The sequence below is a fragment of the Salvelinus namaycush genome, unplaced genomic scaffold (genome assembly GCF_016432855.1).
Source record: "Salvelinus namaycush isolate Seneca unplaced genomic scaffold, SaNama_1.0 Scaffold243, whole genome shotgun sequence".
In the NCBI taxonomy this organism is placed as follows: domain Eukaryota; kingdom Metazoa; phylum Chordata; class Actinopteri; order Salmoniformes; family Salmonidae; genus Salvelinus; species Salvelinus namaycush.
In genome coordinates, this window is record NW_024059264.1 from 107866 (window position 1) to 125477 (window position 17612).

Here is a 17612-nt window from a genome sequence, read left to right on the forward strand (position 1 = left end):
ACAGGCCTCCGACACCATTCCATGATGAGACATGGGGATGCAACAGGACCTGAGCCACCATTCCAGATGAGACAGGGGATGTCAACAGTCCCCGACCACAATTCAGATGAGAAATGGGGATGTCAACAGGCCACGACCACAATTCCATGATGAGACAGGGGTATGAAACACGCCCCGACCACCAATTCCATGATGAGACATTGGGGGATGTCAACAGGACCTGACACCCTTCCAGAATGAGGACCATTGGGGATGTCAAAAGGCCACGACCACAATCCAGTTGGTTCTACACTATTATACTGTCCACTAGCAGTTGGTTCTACACTATTATACTGTCCACTAGTAGTTGGTTCTACACTATTATACTGTCCACTAGTAGTTGGTTCTACACTATTATACTGTCCACTAGTAGTTGGTTCTACACTATTATACTGTCCACTAGCAGTTGGTTCTACACTATTATACTGTCCACTAGTAGTTGGTTCTACACTATTATACTGTCCACTAGCAGTTGGTTCTACACTATTATACTGTCCACTAGCAGTTGGTTCTACACTATTATACTGTCCACTAGTAGTTGGTTCTACACTATTATACTGTCCACTAGCAGTTGGTTCTACACTATTATACTGTCCACTAGTAGTTGGTTTTACACTATTATACTGTCCACTAGCAGTTGGTTCTACACTATTATACTGTCCACTAGTAGTTGGTTCTACACTATTATACTGTCCACTAGTAGTTGGTTCTACACTATTATACTGTCCACTAGTAGTTGGTTCTACACTATTATACTGTCCACTAGCAGTTGGTTCTACACTATTATACTGTCCACTAGCAGTTGGTTCTACACTATTATACTGTCCACTAGTAGTTGGTTCTACACTATTATACTGTCCACTAGTAGTTGGTTCTACACTATTATACTGTCCACTAGTAGTTGGTTCTACACTATTATACTGTCCACTAGTAGTTGGTTCTACACTATTACACTCACTAGCATTGGTTCTACACTATTATACTGTCACTTGGTTCTACACTATTATACTGTCCACTAGCAGTTGGTTCTACACTATTATACTGTCCACTAGTAGTTGGTTCTACACTATTATACTGTCCACTAGTAGTTGGTTCTACACTATTATACTGTCCACTAGTAGTTGGTTCTACACTATTATACTGTCCACTAGTAGTTGGTTCTACACTATTATACTGTCCACTAGTAGTTGGTTCTACACTATTATACTGTCCACTAGTAGTTGGTTCTACACTATTATACTGTCCACTAGCAGTTGGTTCTACACTATTATACTGTCCACTAGTAGTTGGTTCTACACTATTATACTGTCCACTAGTAGTTGGTTCTACACTATTATACTGTCCACTAGTAGTTGGTTCTACACTATTATACTGTCCACTAGTAGTTGGTTCTACACTATTATACTGTCCACTAGTAGTTGGTTCTACACTAGTATACTGTCCACTAGCAGTTGGTTCTACACTATTATACTGTCCACTAGTAGTTGGTTCTACACTATTATACCGTCCACTAGCAGTTGGTTCTAGACTATTATACTGTCCACTAGCAGTTGGTTCTACACTATTATACTGTCCACTAGTAGTTGGTTCTACACTATTATACTGTCCACTAGTAGTTGGTTCTACACTATTATACTGTCCACTAGCAGTTGGTTCTACACTATTATACTGTCCACTAGTAGTTGGTTCTACACTATTATACTGTCCACTAGCAGTTGGTTCTAGACTATTATACTGTCCACTAGCAGTTGGTTCTACACTATTATACTGTCCACTAGCAGTTGGTTCTACACTATTATACTGTCCACTAGTAGTTGGTTCTACACTATTATACTGTCCACTAGTAGTTGGTTCTACACTATTATACTGTCCACTAGTAGTTGGTTCTACACTATTATACTGTCCACTAGTAGTTGGTTCTACACTATTATACTGTCCACTAGTAGTTGGTTCTACACTATTATACTGTCCACTAGTAGTTGGTTCTACACTATTATACTGTCCACTAGCAGTTGGTTCTACACTATTATACTGTCCACTAGTAGTTGGTTCTACACTATTATACTGTCCACTAGCAGTTGGTTCTAGACTATTATACTGTCCACTAGCAGTTGGTTCTACACTATTATACTGTCCACTAGCAGTTGGTTCTAGACTATTATACTGTCCACTAGTAGTTGGTTCTACACTATTATACTGTCCACTAGTAGTTGGTTCTACACTATTATACTGTCCACTAGTAGTTGGTTCTACACTATTATACTGTCCACTAGCAGTTGGTTCTACACTATTATACTGTCCACTAGTAGTTGGTTCTACACTATTATACTGTCCACTAGTAGTTGGTTCTACACTATTATACTGTCCACTAGTAGTTGGTTCTACACTATTACACTGTCCACTAGTAGTTGGTTCTACACTATTATACTGTCCACTAGTAGTTGGTTCTACACTATTATACTGTCCACTAGCAGTTGGTTCTACACTATTATACTGTCCACTAGTAGTTGGTTCTACACTATTATACTGTCCACTAGTAGTTGGTTCTACACTATTATACTGTCCACTAGTAGTTGGTTCTACACTATTATACTGTCCACTAGTAGTTGGTTCTACACTATTATACTGTCCACTAGTAGTTGGTTCTACACTAGTATACTGTCCACTAGCAGTTGGTTCTACACTATTATACTGTCCACTAGTAGTTGGTTCTACACTATTATACCGTCCACTAGCAGTTGGTTCTAGACTATTATACTGTCCACTAGCAGTTGGTTCTACACTATTATACTGTCCACTAGTAGTTGGTTCTACACTATTATACTGTCCACTAGTAGTTGGTTCTACACTATTATACTGTCCACTAGCAGTTGGTTCTACACTATTATACTGTCCACTAGTAGTTGGTTCTACACTATTATACTGTCCACTAGCAGTTGGTTCTAGACTATTATACTGTCCACTAGCAGTTGGTTCTACACTATTATACTGTCCACTAGCAGTTGGTTCTACACTATTATACTGTCCACTAGTAGTTGGTTCTACACTATTATACTGTCCACTAGTAGTTGGTTCTACACTATTATACTGTCCACTAGTAGTTGGTTCTACACTATTATACTGTCCACTAGTAGTTGGTTCTACACTATTATACTGTCCACTAGTAGTTGGTTCTACACTATTATACTGTCCACTAGTAGTTGGTTCTACACTATTATACTGTCCACTAGTAGTTGGTTCTACACTATTATACTGTCCACTAGCAGTTGGTTCTACACTATTATACTGTCCACTAGCAGTTGGTTCTACACTATTATACTGTCCACTAGCAGTTGGTTCTACACTATTATACTGTCCACTAGTAGTTGGTTCTACACTATTATACTGTCCACTAGTAGTTGGTTCTACACTATTATACTGTCCACTAGTAGTTGGTTCTACACTATTATACTGTCCACTAGTAGTTGGTTCTACACTATTATACTGTCCACTAGTAGTTGGTTCTACACTATTATACTGTCCACTAGTAGTTGGTTCTACACTATTATACTGTCCACTAGTAGTTGGTTCTACACTATTATACTGTCCACTAGTAGTTGGTTCTACACTATTATACTGTCCACTAGTAGTTGGTTCTACACTATTATACTGTCCACTAGCAGTTGGTTCTACACTATTATACTGTCCACTAGCAGTTGGTTCTACACTATTATACTGTCCACTAGTAGTTGGTTCTACACTATTACACTGTCCACTAGTAGTTGGTTCTACACTATTATACTGTCCACTAGCAGTTGGTTCTACACTATTATACTGTCCACTAGTAGTTGGTTCTACACTATTATACTGTCCACTAGTAGTTGGTTCTACACTATTATACTGTCCACTAGTAGTTGGTTCTACACTATTATACTGTCCACTAGTAGTTGGTTCTACACTATTATACTGTCCACTAGCAGTTGGTTCTACACTATTATACTGTCCACTAGCAGTTGGTTCTACACTATTATACTGTCCACTAGTAGTTGGTTCTACACTATTATACTGTCCACTAGCAGTTGGTTCTAGACTATTATACTGTCCACTAGCAGTTGGTTCTACACTATTATACTGTCCACTAGCAGTTGGTTCTACACTATTATACTGTCCACTAGTAGTTGGTTCTACACTATTATACTGTCCACTAGTAGTTGGTTCTACACTATTATACTGTCCACTAGTAGTTGGTTCTACACTATTATACCGTCCACTAGCAGTTGGTTCTACACTATTATACTGTCCACTAGTAGTTGGTTCTACACTATTATACTGTCCACTAGTAGTTGGTTCTACACTATTATACTGTCCACTAGTAGTTGGTTCTACACTATTATACTGTCCACTAGTAGTTGGTTCTACACTATTATACTGTCCACTAGCAGTTGGTTCTACACTATTATATTGTCCACTAGTAGTTGGTTCTACACTATTATACTGTCCACTAGTAGTTGGTTCTACACTATTATACTGTCCACTAGTAGTTGGTTCTACACTATTATACTGTCCACTAGTAGTTGGTTCTACACTATTATACTGTCCACTAGTAGTTGGTTCTACACTATCATACTGTCCACTAGTAGTTGGTTCTACACTATTATACTGTCCACTAGTAGTTGGTTCTACACTATTATACTGTCCACTAGCAGTTGGTTCTAGACTATTATACTGTCCACTAGTAGTTGGTTCTACACTATTATACTGTCCACTAGTAGTTGGTTCTACACTATTATACTGTCCACTAGTAGTTGGTTCTACACTATTATACTGTCCACTAGTAGTTGGTTCTACACTATTATACTGTCCACTCGCAGTTGGTTCTACACTATTATATTGTCCACTAGTAGTTGGTTCTACACTATTATACTGTCCACTAGTAGTTGGTTCTACACTATTATACTGTCCACTAGTAGTTGGTTCTACACTATTATACTGTCCACTAGTAGTTGGTTCTACACTATTATACTGTCCACTAGCAGTTGGTTCTACACTATTATACTGTCCACTAGCAGTTGGTTCTAGACTAGTATACTGTCCACTAGTAGTTGGTTCTACACTATTATACTGTCCACTAGTAGTTGGTTCTACACTATTATACTGTCCACTAGTAGTTGGTTCTACACTATTATACTGTCCACTAGTAGTTGGTTCTACACTATTACACTGTCCACTAGTAGTTGGTTCTACACTATTATACTGTCCACTAGTAGTTGGTTCTACACTATTACACTGTCCACTAGTAGTTGGTTCTACACTATTATACTGTCCACTAGTAGTTGGTTCTACACTATTATACTGTCCACTAGTAGTTGGTTCTACACTATTACACTGTCCACTAGTAGTTGGTTCTACACTATTATACTGTCCACTAGTAGTTGGTTCTACACTATTACACTGTCCACTAGTAGTTGGTTCTACACTATTATACTGTCCACTAGTAGTTGGTTCTACACTATTATACTGTCCACTAGTAGTTGGTTCTACACTATTATACTGTCCACTAGTAGTTGGTTCTACACTATTATACTGTCCACTAGTAGTTGGTTCTGAATGCCCTGTGAACAGCAGCTGCAGATGATCATCAATAATTCAGGACCAGTGATAGAGGGGTGAATGGATGGATGGATGGACAGATAGAGGGGTGAATGGATGGATGGATGGATGGACAGATATAGGGGTGAATGGATGGATGGATGGACAGATAGATAGAGGGGTGAATGGATGGATGGATGGACATATAGAGGGGTGAATGGATGGATGGATGGACAGATAGATAGAGGGGTGAATGGATGGATGGATGGATGGACAAATAGATAGAGGGGTGAATGGATGGATGGAGGGGTGATTGCACAGATAGATAGAGGGGTGAATGGATGGATGGAGGGGTGATTGGACAGATAGAGGGATGAATGGATGGATGGAGGGGTGATTGGACAGATAGATAGAGGGGTGAATGGATGGATGGAGGGGTGAATGAATGGATGGATGGACAGATAGATAGAGGGATGAATGGATGGATGGATGGACAGATAGATAGAGGGATGAATGGATGGATGGATGGACAGATAGATAGAGGGGTGAATGGATGGATGGACAGATAGAGGGGTGAATGGATGGATGGAGGGGTGATTGGATGGATCACTAACCCTAAAGCTCACCTCTAACACCTTCTCTCTGCCCTTCCTTCTCTCAGAGGTCAAAGATCGCTGTATACGAGAAGATGTGGTCCTATATGAAGTCTGCTGAGCCCTCTGTCTTCGCTAAGACCACAGCGGAGGGCGTGGCTCGCGTCCGCAAGTCCAAAGGGAAGTACGCTTTCCTCCTGGAGTCCACCATGAATGAGTACACGGAACAACGCAAGCCCTGCGACACCATGAAGGTTGGAGGCAACCTGGACTCCAAGGGATATGGCATTGCCACACCTAAAGGCTCACAGCTAAGGTGGGTGGAGTAGTATAACGATGGTAGTCCCCAACTCAACTGTTGTTATAGTATTCCACCTACCCTGGTGTGCCTTTTATATGGATCACTTAGTAGGGTCTTAGTCTGGTCTATGTCCTGTCTCTCTCTCTCTGTGTCTCTCTCCCTCCATTTATCTCCCTGTCTGTCTCTCTCTTTGTTACTTTATTTTCTCGATCTCTCTCTCTCGCTCCCTCTCTGTCTCTTTCTCCCTCTCTGTCTCTTTCTCCCTCTGTCTCTTTCTCCCTCTGTCTCTTTCTCCCTCTCTTTCTCTTTCTCCCTCTCTGTCTCTTTCTCCCTCTCTGTCTCCTTCTCCCTCTCTGTCTCCTTCTCCCTCTCTGTCTCCTTCTCCCTCTCTGTCTCCTTCTCCCTCTCCGTCTCCTTCTCCCTCCTTCTCCCTCTCTGCCTCTCTCCCTCTCCGTCTCCCTCTCCGTCTCCTTCTCCCTCTCTGTCTCCTTCTCTCTCTGCCTCTCTCCCTCTCTGTCTCCTTCTCCCTCTCCGTCTCCTTCTCTCTCTGTCTATGTTGTATTCAGGTATTTAGTGCCTGTTAGCTCCATTGCTCTGTTGTATTGCTGTCTGTCCGTCTCTCCACCCGTCCCTCTCTCTCCATTTCTCTTCCTTCACTCAGTCTTTCTCTTCACAGGGCCACCGATCAGGTAATGTGTCCACTCGTTTGGCGTCTTGACTGTCTCATACCTTCATTCTCAGAGTGTTATGTAGATACTATCTGTTTTTGAACTGAGACCGATTGTGATTGAAGTTACTAACGGTGATGCCGTGGAGAGGGGCGGAGCACCTTGGCGTTGCCATGACTCCCAGAGCCACCCGGGGGAATTTATAGACACACAGGAAACAGGATGTTGAAGGGCCTGGCCAACGGGGGGAACAAAAAGTAGAAAACTATCAAATTATTTCATAACACTCCAAAATGCAGATCAAATCAATCAAATCGATCAAAAGAAACAAATTCCCACAATCCAATTAATTGATGATGCCCTGAAACACTCAAATCCATACATTTGTAGTGTGTGTGTGTGTCTATAGCAGCAGGACTACTGACACTCTTTCTATAATGTTCCTATAACTTCCCCCTGTGCACCTTGCAAAGAAGTCCTCCCACTCCCCTGCACCTTTACCAGGGTTCCTTTTCCACTCAGATAAATGAAGGTTTTCTGTTTCCGAGGGAAAAGTGACAGCCAGTGGATGATGGTCCCCACCTGGCCCCCTTACTATTCTGGGACTATCGACTGCTGTCTATGGCTTCTCCTGATCATGGGAAACCTACAGGAGAGAGCATGTCAGGCAAGAGCCCCTGCTCACGGCAAGCCATTCAAAGCACTGATTTGACATGATGATAATGATTTTGATAAAGATTGTTATTAATAGTAAGATATGTAGTTAATTCATATGATAATATGTATGTGAGATGTCTATGTAGCATCATTCCTTTTCCCATACCCTTCTTATGATGGTGATATTTTCCATGGCTCGTAGCCCACCCAGGAGAACTCTCTCTCTCTCTCTCTCTCTCTCTCTAGCTGTCTATCTGTCTGATTCTCTGTCTGTCGGACTGTCTGTGCATACACAACCAGATAGGTCAGAACACTGTTGCATTCTCCACAGATCTTTTTCATTGGAGAGACAAGCTGTCAACTAACCCAGAGGACCAATACAATGTCTTACTCCAAAACAAACGCTCACAAACATAGTCTAGTGGTTAGAGCGTTGGGCCAGAAACTGAAAGGTTGAACAATCTGTTGATGTGCCCTTGAGCAAGGCACTTAACCCTAGTTTGCTCCAGGGGAGCTGTACTACTATGGCTGACCATGTACATCAACACATTTCACTGCAGCTATCTGGTGTATGTGACAATAAAACATATTTTGTATATATATAGTCATGCACGCAAACACACGCTCCTTGGTACACATACTCCCTGGCACACAGACACAAATGGAAGAGTGAAGCAATGAGGCGAAGCAAACTGATGACAGCATCTGAGAGAGAAGAGGAGAGACAGAAGAGATGAGGAGAGGAGAGAGAGAGAAGACAAAAGAGAGGAGATAGGAGAGGAGAGAGAGAAGAGAGAAGACAAAAGAGAGGAGACAGGAGAGAGAGAGGAGAGAGAAGAGAGCAGAGAGAAAGTGAGGAGAGCGAAGAGAGAAGAGAGGAGAGAGAAGAGAGGAGGGAGAGAATAGAGGAGAGAGAAGAGGGAGATGAGAGAGAGGAGAGAGAAGAGCAGGAAGAGAGGGAAGAGCGGGAAGAGAGGAGAATAGAGAGAGAGGAGAGAGAAGACAGACAAAAGATAGGAGAGAGGAGAGAGAGAGAAGAGAGTAGAGAGGAGAGACAGCAGAGGTGAAAGGGAAGAGAGGAGAGAGAGAAGAGAGAAAAGCAAGAGAGAGGAGAGACAAGAGAAAAGAGAAGAGAGGAAAGGAGAGATATAGGAATGGAGAGAGAGAAGAAAGACAAAAGAGAGAGGAGAGAGAAGAAAGACAAAAGAGAGGAGAGAGAAGAGCAGGAAGAGAGGAGAGAGAAGAGAGGAGAATAGAAAGAGAAGAGAGGAGAAAGGGAGAAGAGAGATAGAGGAGAGGAGACAAAAGAGAGGAGAGAGAGAGGAGAGAAGGAGAGAGGGAAGAGAGGAGAGAAAGAAGACAAAAGAGAGGAGAGAGAAGAGAGATAATTGAGGGAATTGAGGGAAGAGAGCAGAGAGCAGAGATAGAGCAGAGAGAAAGCGAGGAGAGAGAAAGCGAGGAGAGAGAAGAGATGAGGGAGAAGAGAGGAGGGAGACAGAAGAGGGAAGAGAGCAGAGAGAGCAGAGAGAGAGTGAGGAGAGAGAAGAGCAGGAAGAGAGAGAGGAGAAAGAAAAGAGGAGGATATAAAGAGAAGAGAGAGAAGAAAGGGAAGATAGGAGAATAGAAAAGAGAGAGAGGAGAGGGAAGAGAGAGAGAATTGAGGAGAGAGGAAAGAGAAGAGAGAAGAGATGGGAGAGAAGAGAGGAGAAAGAGAGAAGAGAGAGAGAGGAGAGAAAAAGATGGAGAGGAGAGAGGAGAGAAGAGAGGAGAGAGAGAGAGAGGAGAGAGAAGAGAGGAGAAAGAGGAGAGGAAAGGAGAGAGTGAGGATAGAGAGAGAAGATAGGGAAGAGAGGCGAGAGAAGAGGAGAGACAGCAGAGAAGAGAAAGATGAGACAGAGGAGAGAGGAGAGAGAAGACAAAAGAGAGGAGTTGAGAGGAGAGAGAGAGAATAGAGGAGAGGAGAGAGACAAGAGGAGAAAGAGAGGAGAGAGGAGAGAGAAGAGGAGAGAAAGAAGACAAAAGAGAGGAGAGACAAGAGAGGAGAGAGGAGAAAGAGAGGAGAGAGAAGAGGAGAGAGAGTTGAGAGAGAAGAGGGAAGGAGAAGAGAGAATAGAGAGGAGAAAGAGAGAAGAGGAGAGATAGAAGAGGGAGGAGAGTGAAGAGGAGAGAGAGTTGAGAGAGAAGAGAGAAGGAGAAGAGAGAATAGAGAGGAGAAAGAGAGAAGAGAAGAGATAGAGGAGAGAGGAGAGAGAGAAGAGGAGAGTTGAGAGAGCAAAGAGTATTGTATTGAGAAGGGCAGGAAGAGAAATGGAGACAGAGAACAACAGCACAGGATTACAGATTACTGCAGCTGACTCACACACCCACATACACACACACACACACACAACCCCACATACACATACACACCCAAATACACACTCACACACACCCACACACACCCACACACACACACCCACACACACACCCACCCACATACACACCCACACGCACATGAACACACACAAATACACACACACATACACACGCACGTACGCACACACATACATACGCACGCACGCACACACACACACATACAGTGCCAGTGTGAGTATGTGTTATTTTAGCCCTATGTATCCGTGGACCGTTTTTGGAGGTCTTTTCCCATCAGGGGTGTGAGGTAGAGAGCTGCAGGAGATTAGGACAGGAGTGGCAGGGTGTTAGCTCCGTGTCATCAGGGACCAGAACACCAGCAGCAGGGTGTTAGCTCCGTGTCATCAGGGACCAGAACACCAGCAGCAGGGTGTTAGCTCCGTGTCATCAGGGACCAGAACACCAGCAGCAGAGTGTTAGCTCCGTGTCATCAGGGACCAGAACACCAGCAGCAGGGTGTTAGCTCCGTGTCATCAGGGACCAGAACACCAGCAGCAGGGTGTTAGCTCCGTGTCATCAGGGACCAGAACACCAGCAGCAGGGTGTTAGCTCCGTGTCATCAGGGACCAGAACACCAGCGGCAGGGTGTTAGCTCCGTGTCATCAGGGACCAGAACACCAGCGGCAGGGTGTTAGCTCCGTGTCATCAGGGACCAGAACACCAGCGGCAGGGTGTTAGCTCCGTGTCATCAGGGACCAGAACACCAGCGGCAGGGTGTTAGCTCCGTGTCATCAGGGACCAGAACACCAGCAGCAGGGTGTTAGCTCCGTGTCATCAGGGACCAGAACACCAGCGGCAGGGTGTTAGCTCCGTGTCATCAGGGACCAGAACACCAGCAGCAGGGTGTTAGCTCCGTGTCATCAGGGACCAGAACACCAGCGGCAGGGTGTTAGCTCCGTGTCATCAGGGACCAGAACACCAGCAGCAGGGTGTTAGCTCCGTGTCATCAGGGACCAGAACACCAGCAGCAGGGTGTTAGCTCCGTGTCATCAGGGACTAGAACACCAGCAGCAGGGTGTTAGCTCCGTGTCATCAGGGACTAGAACACCAGCTCCGTGTCATCAGGGGACTGAGATAGGCTTTAACACAACATGTAACCAGGGCTCCACTACTCCCCTTTACCCGCCCTGCTGCACATCATTCAGACAATAGCCTTTATCTATGCCTGGTAAAGGTGGACTGAATGAAAGTGGTTTGGGCTATTTGGCACTCTCTATAGTCTCTATATGTTGTTTTAGCTACAGCAAACTGGCAAAACCAATGTAACCAATGGGCTTTCGATATTCAAATATGTCTTTCTAATAAGGTGGGATGTAAAAGCTGGAAGAGAGATGAAAGAGAAAGAGAGGGTTGTCTGGAGGGTTGTGTGTGTCCTCTAATCTGATGCCTTCCAACCAATCACCGGCGTTCCTTTTTCCTCATCCCATTGGCTCATCATTGGCTGATACTCCATCCCTCCTCTGACCAACTATGTTTTATCCCTCTGAAGAAGCGCGGTCAACCTGGCCGTGTTAAAACTCAACGAGCAGGGCCTGTTGGACAAATTGAAAAATAAATGGTGGTACGACAAGGGAGAGTGTGGCAGCGGGGGAGGGGACTCCAAGGTTAGCCTCTCTGTCTCCGACCGCGGTACAACCGTGTTCGGGAAGTAATGCGTGCATCTGCCCCGGCCACACAGATCAGTGATGAACATCACCACATCGCCCTCTCCTACTTCGACTCCCCTCGGTCTGAAACGAGGGAGGAAAGAAGGAGAGGAGGGGAGGAATGGAGAGGAGGGGAGGAAAGGAGAGAGAGAGATAGGAGAGCAATTACTGTAAAAGCAGGAATATTGGCCCTGTAGTGTCTGCTCTGGAGAGAGGAGTGTGGTCTAGAACCCTGTAGTGTCTGCTCTGGAGAGAGGAGTGTGGACTAGAACCCTGTAGTGTCTGCTCTGGAGAGAGGAGTGTGGACTAGAACCCTGTAGTGTCTGCTCTGGAGAGAGGAGTGTGGTCTAGAACCCTGTAGTGTCTGCTCTGGAGAGAGGAGTGTGGACTAGAACCCTGTAGTGTCTGTTCTGGAGAGAGGAGTGTGGACTAGAACCCTGTAGTGTCTGCTCTGGAGAGAGGAGTGTGGACTAGAACCCTGTAGTGTCTGCTCTGGAGAGAGGAGTGTAGTCTAGAACCCTGTAGTGTCTGCTCTGGAGAGAGGAGTGTGGACTAGAACCCTGTAGTGTCTGCTCTGGAGAGAGGAGTGTGGACTAGAACCCTGTAGTGTCTGCTCTGGAGAGAGGAGTGTGGTCTAGAACCCTGTAGTGTCTGCTCTGGAGAGAGGAGTGTGGACTAGAACCCTGTAGTGTCTGTTCTGGAGAGAGGAGTGTGGACTAGAACCCTGTAGTGTCTGCTCTGGAGAGAGGAGTGTGGACTAGAACCCTGTAGTGTCTGCTCTGGAGAGAGGAGTGTAGTCTAGAACCCTGTAGTGTCTGCTCTGGAGAGAGGAGTGTGGACTAGAACCCTGTAGTGTCTGCTCTGGAGAGAGGAGTGTGGACTAGAACCCTGTAGTGTCTGCTCTGGAGAGAGGAGTGTGGTCTAGAACCCTGTAGTGTCTGCTCTGGAGAGAGGAGTGTGGACTAGAACCCTGTAGTGTCTGTTCTGGAGAGAGGAGTGTGGACTAGAACCCTGTAGTGTCTGCTCTGGAGAGAGGAGTGTGGACTAGAACCCTGTAGTGTCTGCTCTGGAGAGAGGAGTGTAGTCTAGAACCCTGTAGTGTCTGCTCTGGAGAGAGGAGTGTGGACTAGAACCCTGTAGTGTCTGCTCTGGAGAGAGGAGTGTGGACTAGAACCCTGTAGTGTCTGCTCTGGAGAGAGGAGTGTGGTCTAGAACCCTGTAGTGTCTGCTCTGGAGAGAGGAGTGTGGACTAGAACCCTGTAGTGTCTGTTCTGGAGAGAGGAGTGTGGACTAGAACCCTGTAGTGTCTGCTCTGGAGAGAGGAGTGTGGACTAGAACCCTGTAGTGTCTGCTCTGGAGAGAGGAGTGTAGTCTAGAACCCTGTAGTGTCTGCTCTGGAGAGAGGAGTGTGGACTAGAACCCTGTAGTGTCTGCTCTGGAGAGAGGAGTGTGGACTAGAACCCTGTAGTGTCTGCTCTGGAGAGAGGAGTGTGGACTAGAACCCTGTAGTGTCTGCTCTGGAGAGAGGAGTGTGGACTAGAACCCTGTAGTGTCTGCTCTGGAGAGAGGAGTGTGGACTAGAACCCTGTAGTGTCTGCTCTGGAGAGAGGAGTGTAGACTAGAACCCTGTAGTGTCTGCTCTGGAGAGAGGAGTGTGGACTAGAACCCTGTAGTGTCTGCTCTGGAGAGAGGAGTGTGGACTAGAACCCTGTAGTGTCTGCTCTGGAGAGAGGAGTGTGGACTAGAACCCTGTAGTGTCTGCTCTGGAGAGAGGAGTGTGGACTAGAACCCTGTAGTGTCTGCTCTGGAGAGAGGAGTGTGGTCTAGAACCCTGTAGTGTCTGCTCTGGAGAGAGGAGTGTGGACTAGAACCCTGTAGTGTCTGCTCTGGAGAGAGGAGTGTGGTCTAGAACCCTAGAGTGTCTGCTCTGGAGAGAGGAGTGTGGACTAGAACCCTGTAGTGTCTGCTCTGGAGAGAGGAGTGTGGACTAGAACCCTGTAGTGTCTGCTCTGGAGAGAGGTGTGTGGACTAGAACCCTGTAGTGTCTGCTCTGGAGAGAGGAGTGTGGACTAGAACCCTGTAGTGTCTGCTCTGGAGAGAGGAGTGTGGACTAGAACCCTGTAGTGTCTCCTCTGGAGAGAGGAGTGTGGACTAGAACCCTGTAGTGTCTGCTCTGGAGAGAGGAGTGTAGACTAGAACCCTGTAGTGTCTGCTCTGGAGAGAGGAGTGTGGACTAGAACCCTGTAGTGTCTGCTCTAGAGAGAGGAGTGTGGACTAGAACCCTGTAGTGTCTGCTCTGGAGAGAGGAGTGTGGTCTAGAACCCTGTAGTGTCTGCTCTGGAGAGAGGAGTGTGGACTAGAACCCTGTAGTGTCTGCTCTGGAGAGAGGAGTGTGGTCTAGAACCCTGTAGTGTCTGCTCTGGAGAGAGGAGTGTGGACTAGAACCCTGTAGTGTCTGCTCTGGAGAGAGGAGTGTGGACTAGAACCCTGTAGTGTCTGCTCTGGAGAGAGGTGTGTGGACTAGAACCCTGTAGTGTCTGCTCTGGAGAGAGGAGTGTGGACTAGAACCCTGTAGTGTCTGCTCTGGAGAGAGGAGTGTGGACTAGAACCCTGTAGTGTCTGCTCTGGACAGAGGAGTGTGGACTAGAACCCTGTAGTGTCTGCTCTGGAGAGAGGAGTGTGGACTAGAACCCTGTAGTGTCTGCTCTGGAGAGAGGAGTGTGGACTAGAACCCTGTAGTGTCTGCTCTGGAGAGAGGAGTGTAGACTAGAACCCGGTAGTGTCTGCTCTGGAGAGAGGAGTGTAGACTAGAACCCTGTAGTGTCTGCTCTGGAGAGAGGAGTGTGGTCTAGAACCCTGTAGTGTCTGCTCTGGAGAGAGGAGTGTGGTCTAGAACCCTGTAGTGTCTGCTCTGGAGAGAGGAGTGTGGACTAGAACCCTGTAGTGTCTGCTCTGGAGAGAGGAGTGTGGTCTAGAACCCTGTAGTGTCTGCTCTGGAGAGAGGAGTGTGGTCTATAACCCTGTAGTGTCTGCTCTGGAGAGAGGAGTGTGGACTAGAACCCTGTAGTGTCTGCTCTGGAGAGAGGAGTGTGGTCTAGAACCCTGTAGTGTCTGCTCTGGAGAGAGGAGTGTGGTCTAGAACCCTGTAGTGTCTGCTCTGGAGAGAGGAGTGTGGACTAGAACCCTGTAGTGTCTGCTCTGGAGAGAGGAGTGTAGACTAGAACCCTGTAGTGTCTGCTCTGGAGAGAGGAGTGTGAACTAGAACCCTGTAGTGTCTGCTCTGGACAGAGGAGTGTGGTCTAGAACCCTGTAGTGTCTGCTCTGGAGAGAGGAGTGTGGACTAGAACCCTGTAGTGTCTGCTCTGGACAGAGGAGTGTGGTCTAGAACCCTGTAGTGTCTGCTCTGGAGAGAGGAGTGTAGACTAGAACCCTGTAGTGTCTTCTCTGGAGAGAGGCGTGTGGACTAGAAGACTGTCAGAAAATAGAGGGAGAGATAAAGAGGAGGATGGATGTGATGAAATCGAGAGATAATGTACTTTATTGTTTGGTGCCTTGTAGATTCCTTTTCAGATCTCTTACTCAGGGCTTGTTAATGACGTGCCGTAAATTGTTCTATGCAGTCCCCTCTCCCAGTGTGAGCAGGCCCTGACAATAGTTCTGTGTTCACAGTAATTGCCTCGGCGTGTGTAGCGTCGGCTGGGGCAGTATGGACGTGTTACCTGAAGTGATGCAGGGGGGTCCCACTCATATGTCTGTAGCTCGCTTAGCCCTCGCCCCCCTCAGCCCCCCAATGAGCATACACACATGTACTCAGTGGGACCCAGACTGGGTCACTTTTACCAAGCAGTACCATTTATGTGACAGTTCTGACTGTATGTGACCTAATAACATAAAATAACATGACCTATGATGTTATTTATGTTATTTTTACACGCCAAGAACCCCGGTAAACCTTGCGGTTTTGAAACTGAGTGAAGCAGGCGTCTTAGACAAACTGAAAAACAAATGGTGGTACGATAAGGGCGAGTGTGGACCCAAGGACTCGGGAAGTAAGGTCAGTGTCACGGGCAGAGTGGGGGACCAAACACCCTCACTGTGTGACAGTCAGGCACGCCTCCAGATTAGCCTGGAGACTAGGATTAGCCTTAGAATTAGCATCAATTCAATCTAAATAATCAAATGATAATAGTTGATTGATTTACTGTTGAATACCTTTCTAGTTCTATCACTGCTAGTCTTCTGCCTATGCCATATCTGCCTTTATAATATGATTTTAAAGCAAAAAATAATTATACTACATCAATTCTGGAAAATGTGATTATGGCCTTCATAATAATGGGCTTAATCTCAGAATAGCATTCAGTTCACTATTCTCTGGGTTACTCTGGTAGAAGACAAGTCAAAGTGTGGAGAGGTTCTTTGAAACATCATGAGTTTGATAAAACTACAGATAATCTTGGAATATTTAAAATGTCCTTAAACACTACAGATGTCTTTAGAAGAACACATTCTTAGAACATCAGAGAACTCTTAAGAATGCCAGTGAAGTTCTTAAAATCCTAGGGACCTTCACCAAGACTGTCTGAATAGAATAGTTTATCATCACTCATCCAAAAGCCTGACCAATACGATGACTGAACATAGTTTAATTGGTACGGTGTACTAGTCATCCTCGACTTAATACTTAATACTTGTAAGAATACATTAAAATGTTTATTTACTTTAATTGTAGTCATGCATTAGTAGTAGCTATGTAGTAGATTAAGTACTACTGTCATAGTAGTAGTAATAGATGTATTATATGCACTTGTAGATAATAAGCTTTTATGATGGCAGTAGTAGAAATGCTTACCCTAGCAGACTAGTCATAGTAGTGGTAGTGGCTGTTGTTGTTAGCAAGTTGTAGATGTTATTGTGCTAAAAAATAAATAACTAAGACTTAGTCATGATGTTGATGATACTCTAAAGCTGCCTGTTGTGTCTCACTAGCGCCACTGTCTCTCTCTCTCTCTAAACCTGTGCTCTCCGTCCCCCCTCCCAGGACAAGTCCTCCCAGGCCCTGAGCCTGAGCAACGTGGCTGGGGTCTTCTACATCCTGGTGGGGGGTCTGGGCCTAGCCATGCTGGTGGCCCTGGTTGAGTTCTGCTACAAGTCGCGTGCCGAGGCCAAGCGCATGAAGGTGGACCTTAGCCCCCCTCACTGCCCCAGCCCCTCTCCCAGCACCCAGAATTTAGCCACTTATAGAGAGGGGTACAACGTATACGGCTCCGAGGGGGTCAAGATATAGGGGTAGGACTTAGGGCCTCCTATAGGTGGGCTGGTGTGAAGTTTCTTGTGCGTGTAGCCTCTAGCAACAGCCGACCAGTGTTGTGACCGTGGTGAAGCATTGTGGAACTTTATTTCCTTTTTGTTCTGTTGTGACAGCTTCTTATGTTTCAGTTTCAGTTCATTTTTCTGATCGTTGTTGTAAAGCGCTTCCCCCCAGAGCCGTCTGGGGGCAGGTGGCAGATTGGTTCCATCGTCTTTGGCTGCAGATGATGACGATGATGTTCTACACCTGCATTCTGTCCATACTCTGTACACTACACATACAGCACATAAGACATAGAACATTGGTGCACATCTCCTGTCCTCAAGGCCTGCAGTGTCTGCTGGTTTTAACACTGTTCTAACAAGTGACTGATTAAGACCTTGGTTAGCAGGTCATTGATTGATTGACCAGTTAGAT

General features: G+C 45.6%; 1 protein-coding gene across 1 annotated transcript in view; it reads left to right on the forward strand.

The window, feature by feature from the left end:
- LOC120038931 (glutamate receptor 3-like) overlaps positions 1-17171 on the forward strand; it is a 32561-nt gene extending 15390 nt beyond the window's left edge. Inside the window, exons 2-4 of the mRNA XM_038984472.1 lie at positions 6269-6516; positions 11728-11842; positions 16926-17171. Coding sequence (XP_038840400.1) covers positions 6269-6516; positions 11728-11842; positions 16926-17171 — 609 coding nt within the window. The remainder of the gene's footprint in view (positions 1-6268; positions 6517-11727; positions 11843-16925) is intronic.
- Positions 17172-17612: the final 441 nt, after the last annotated feature.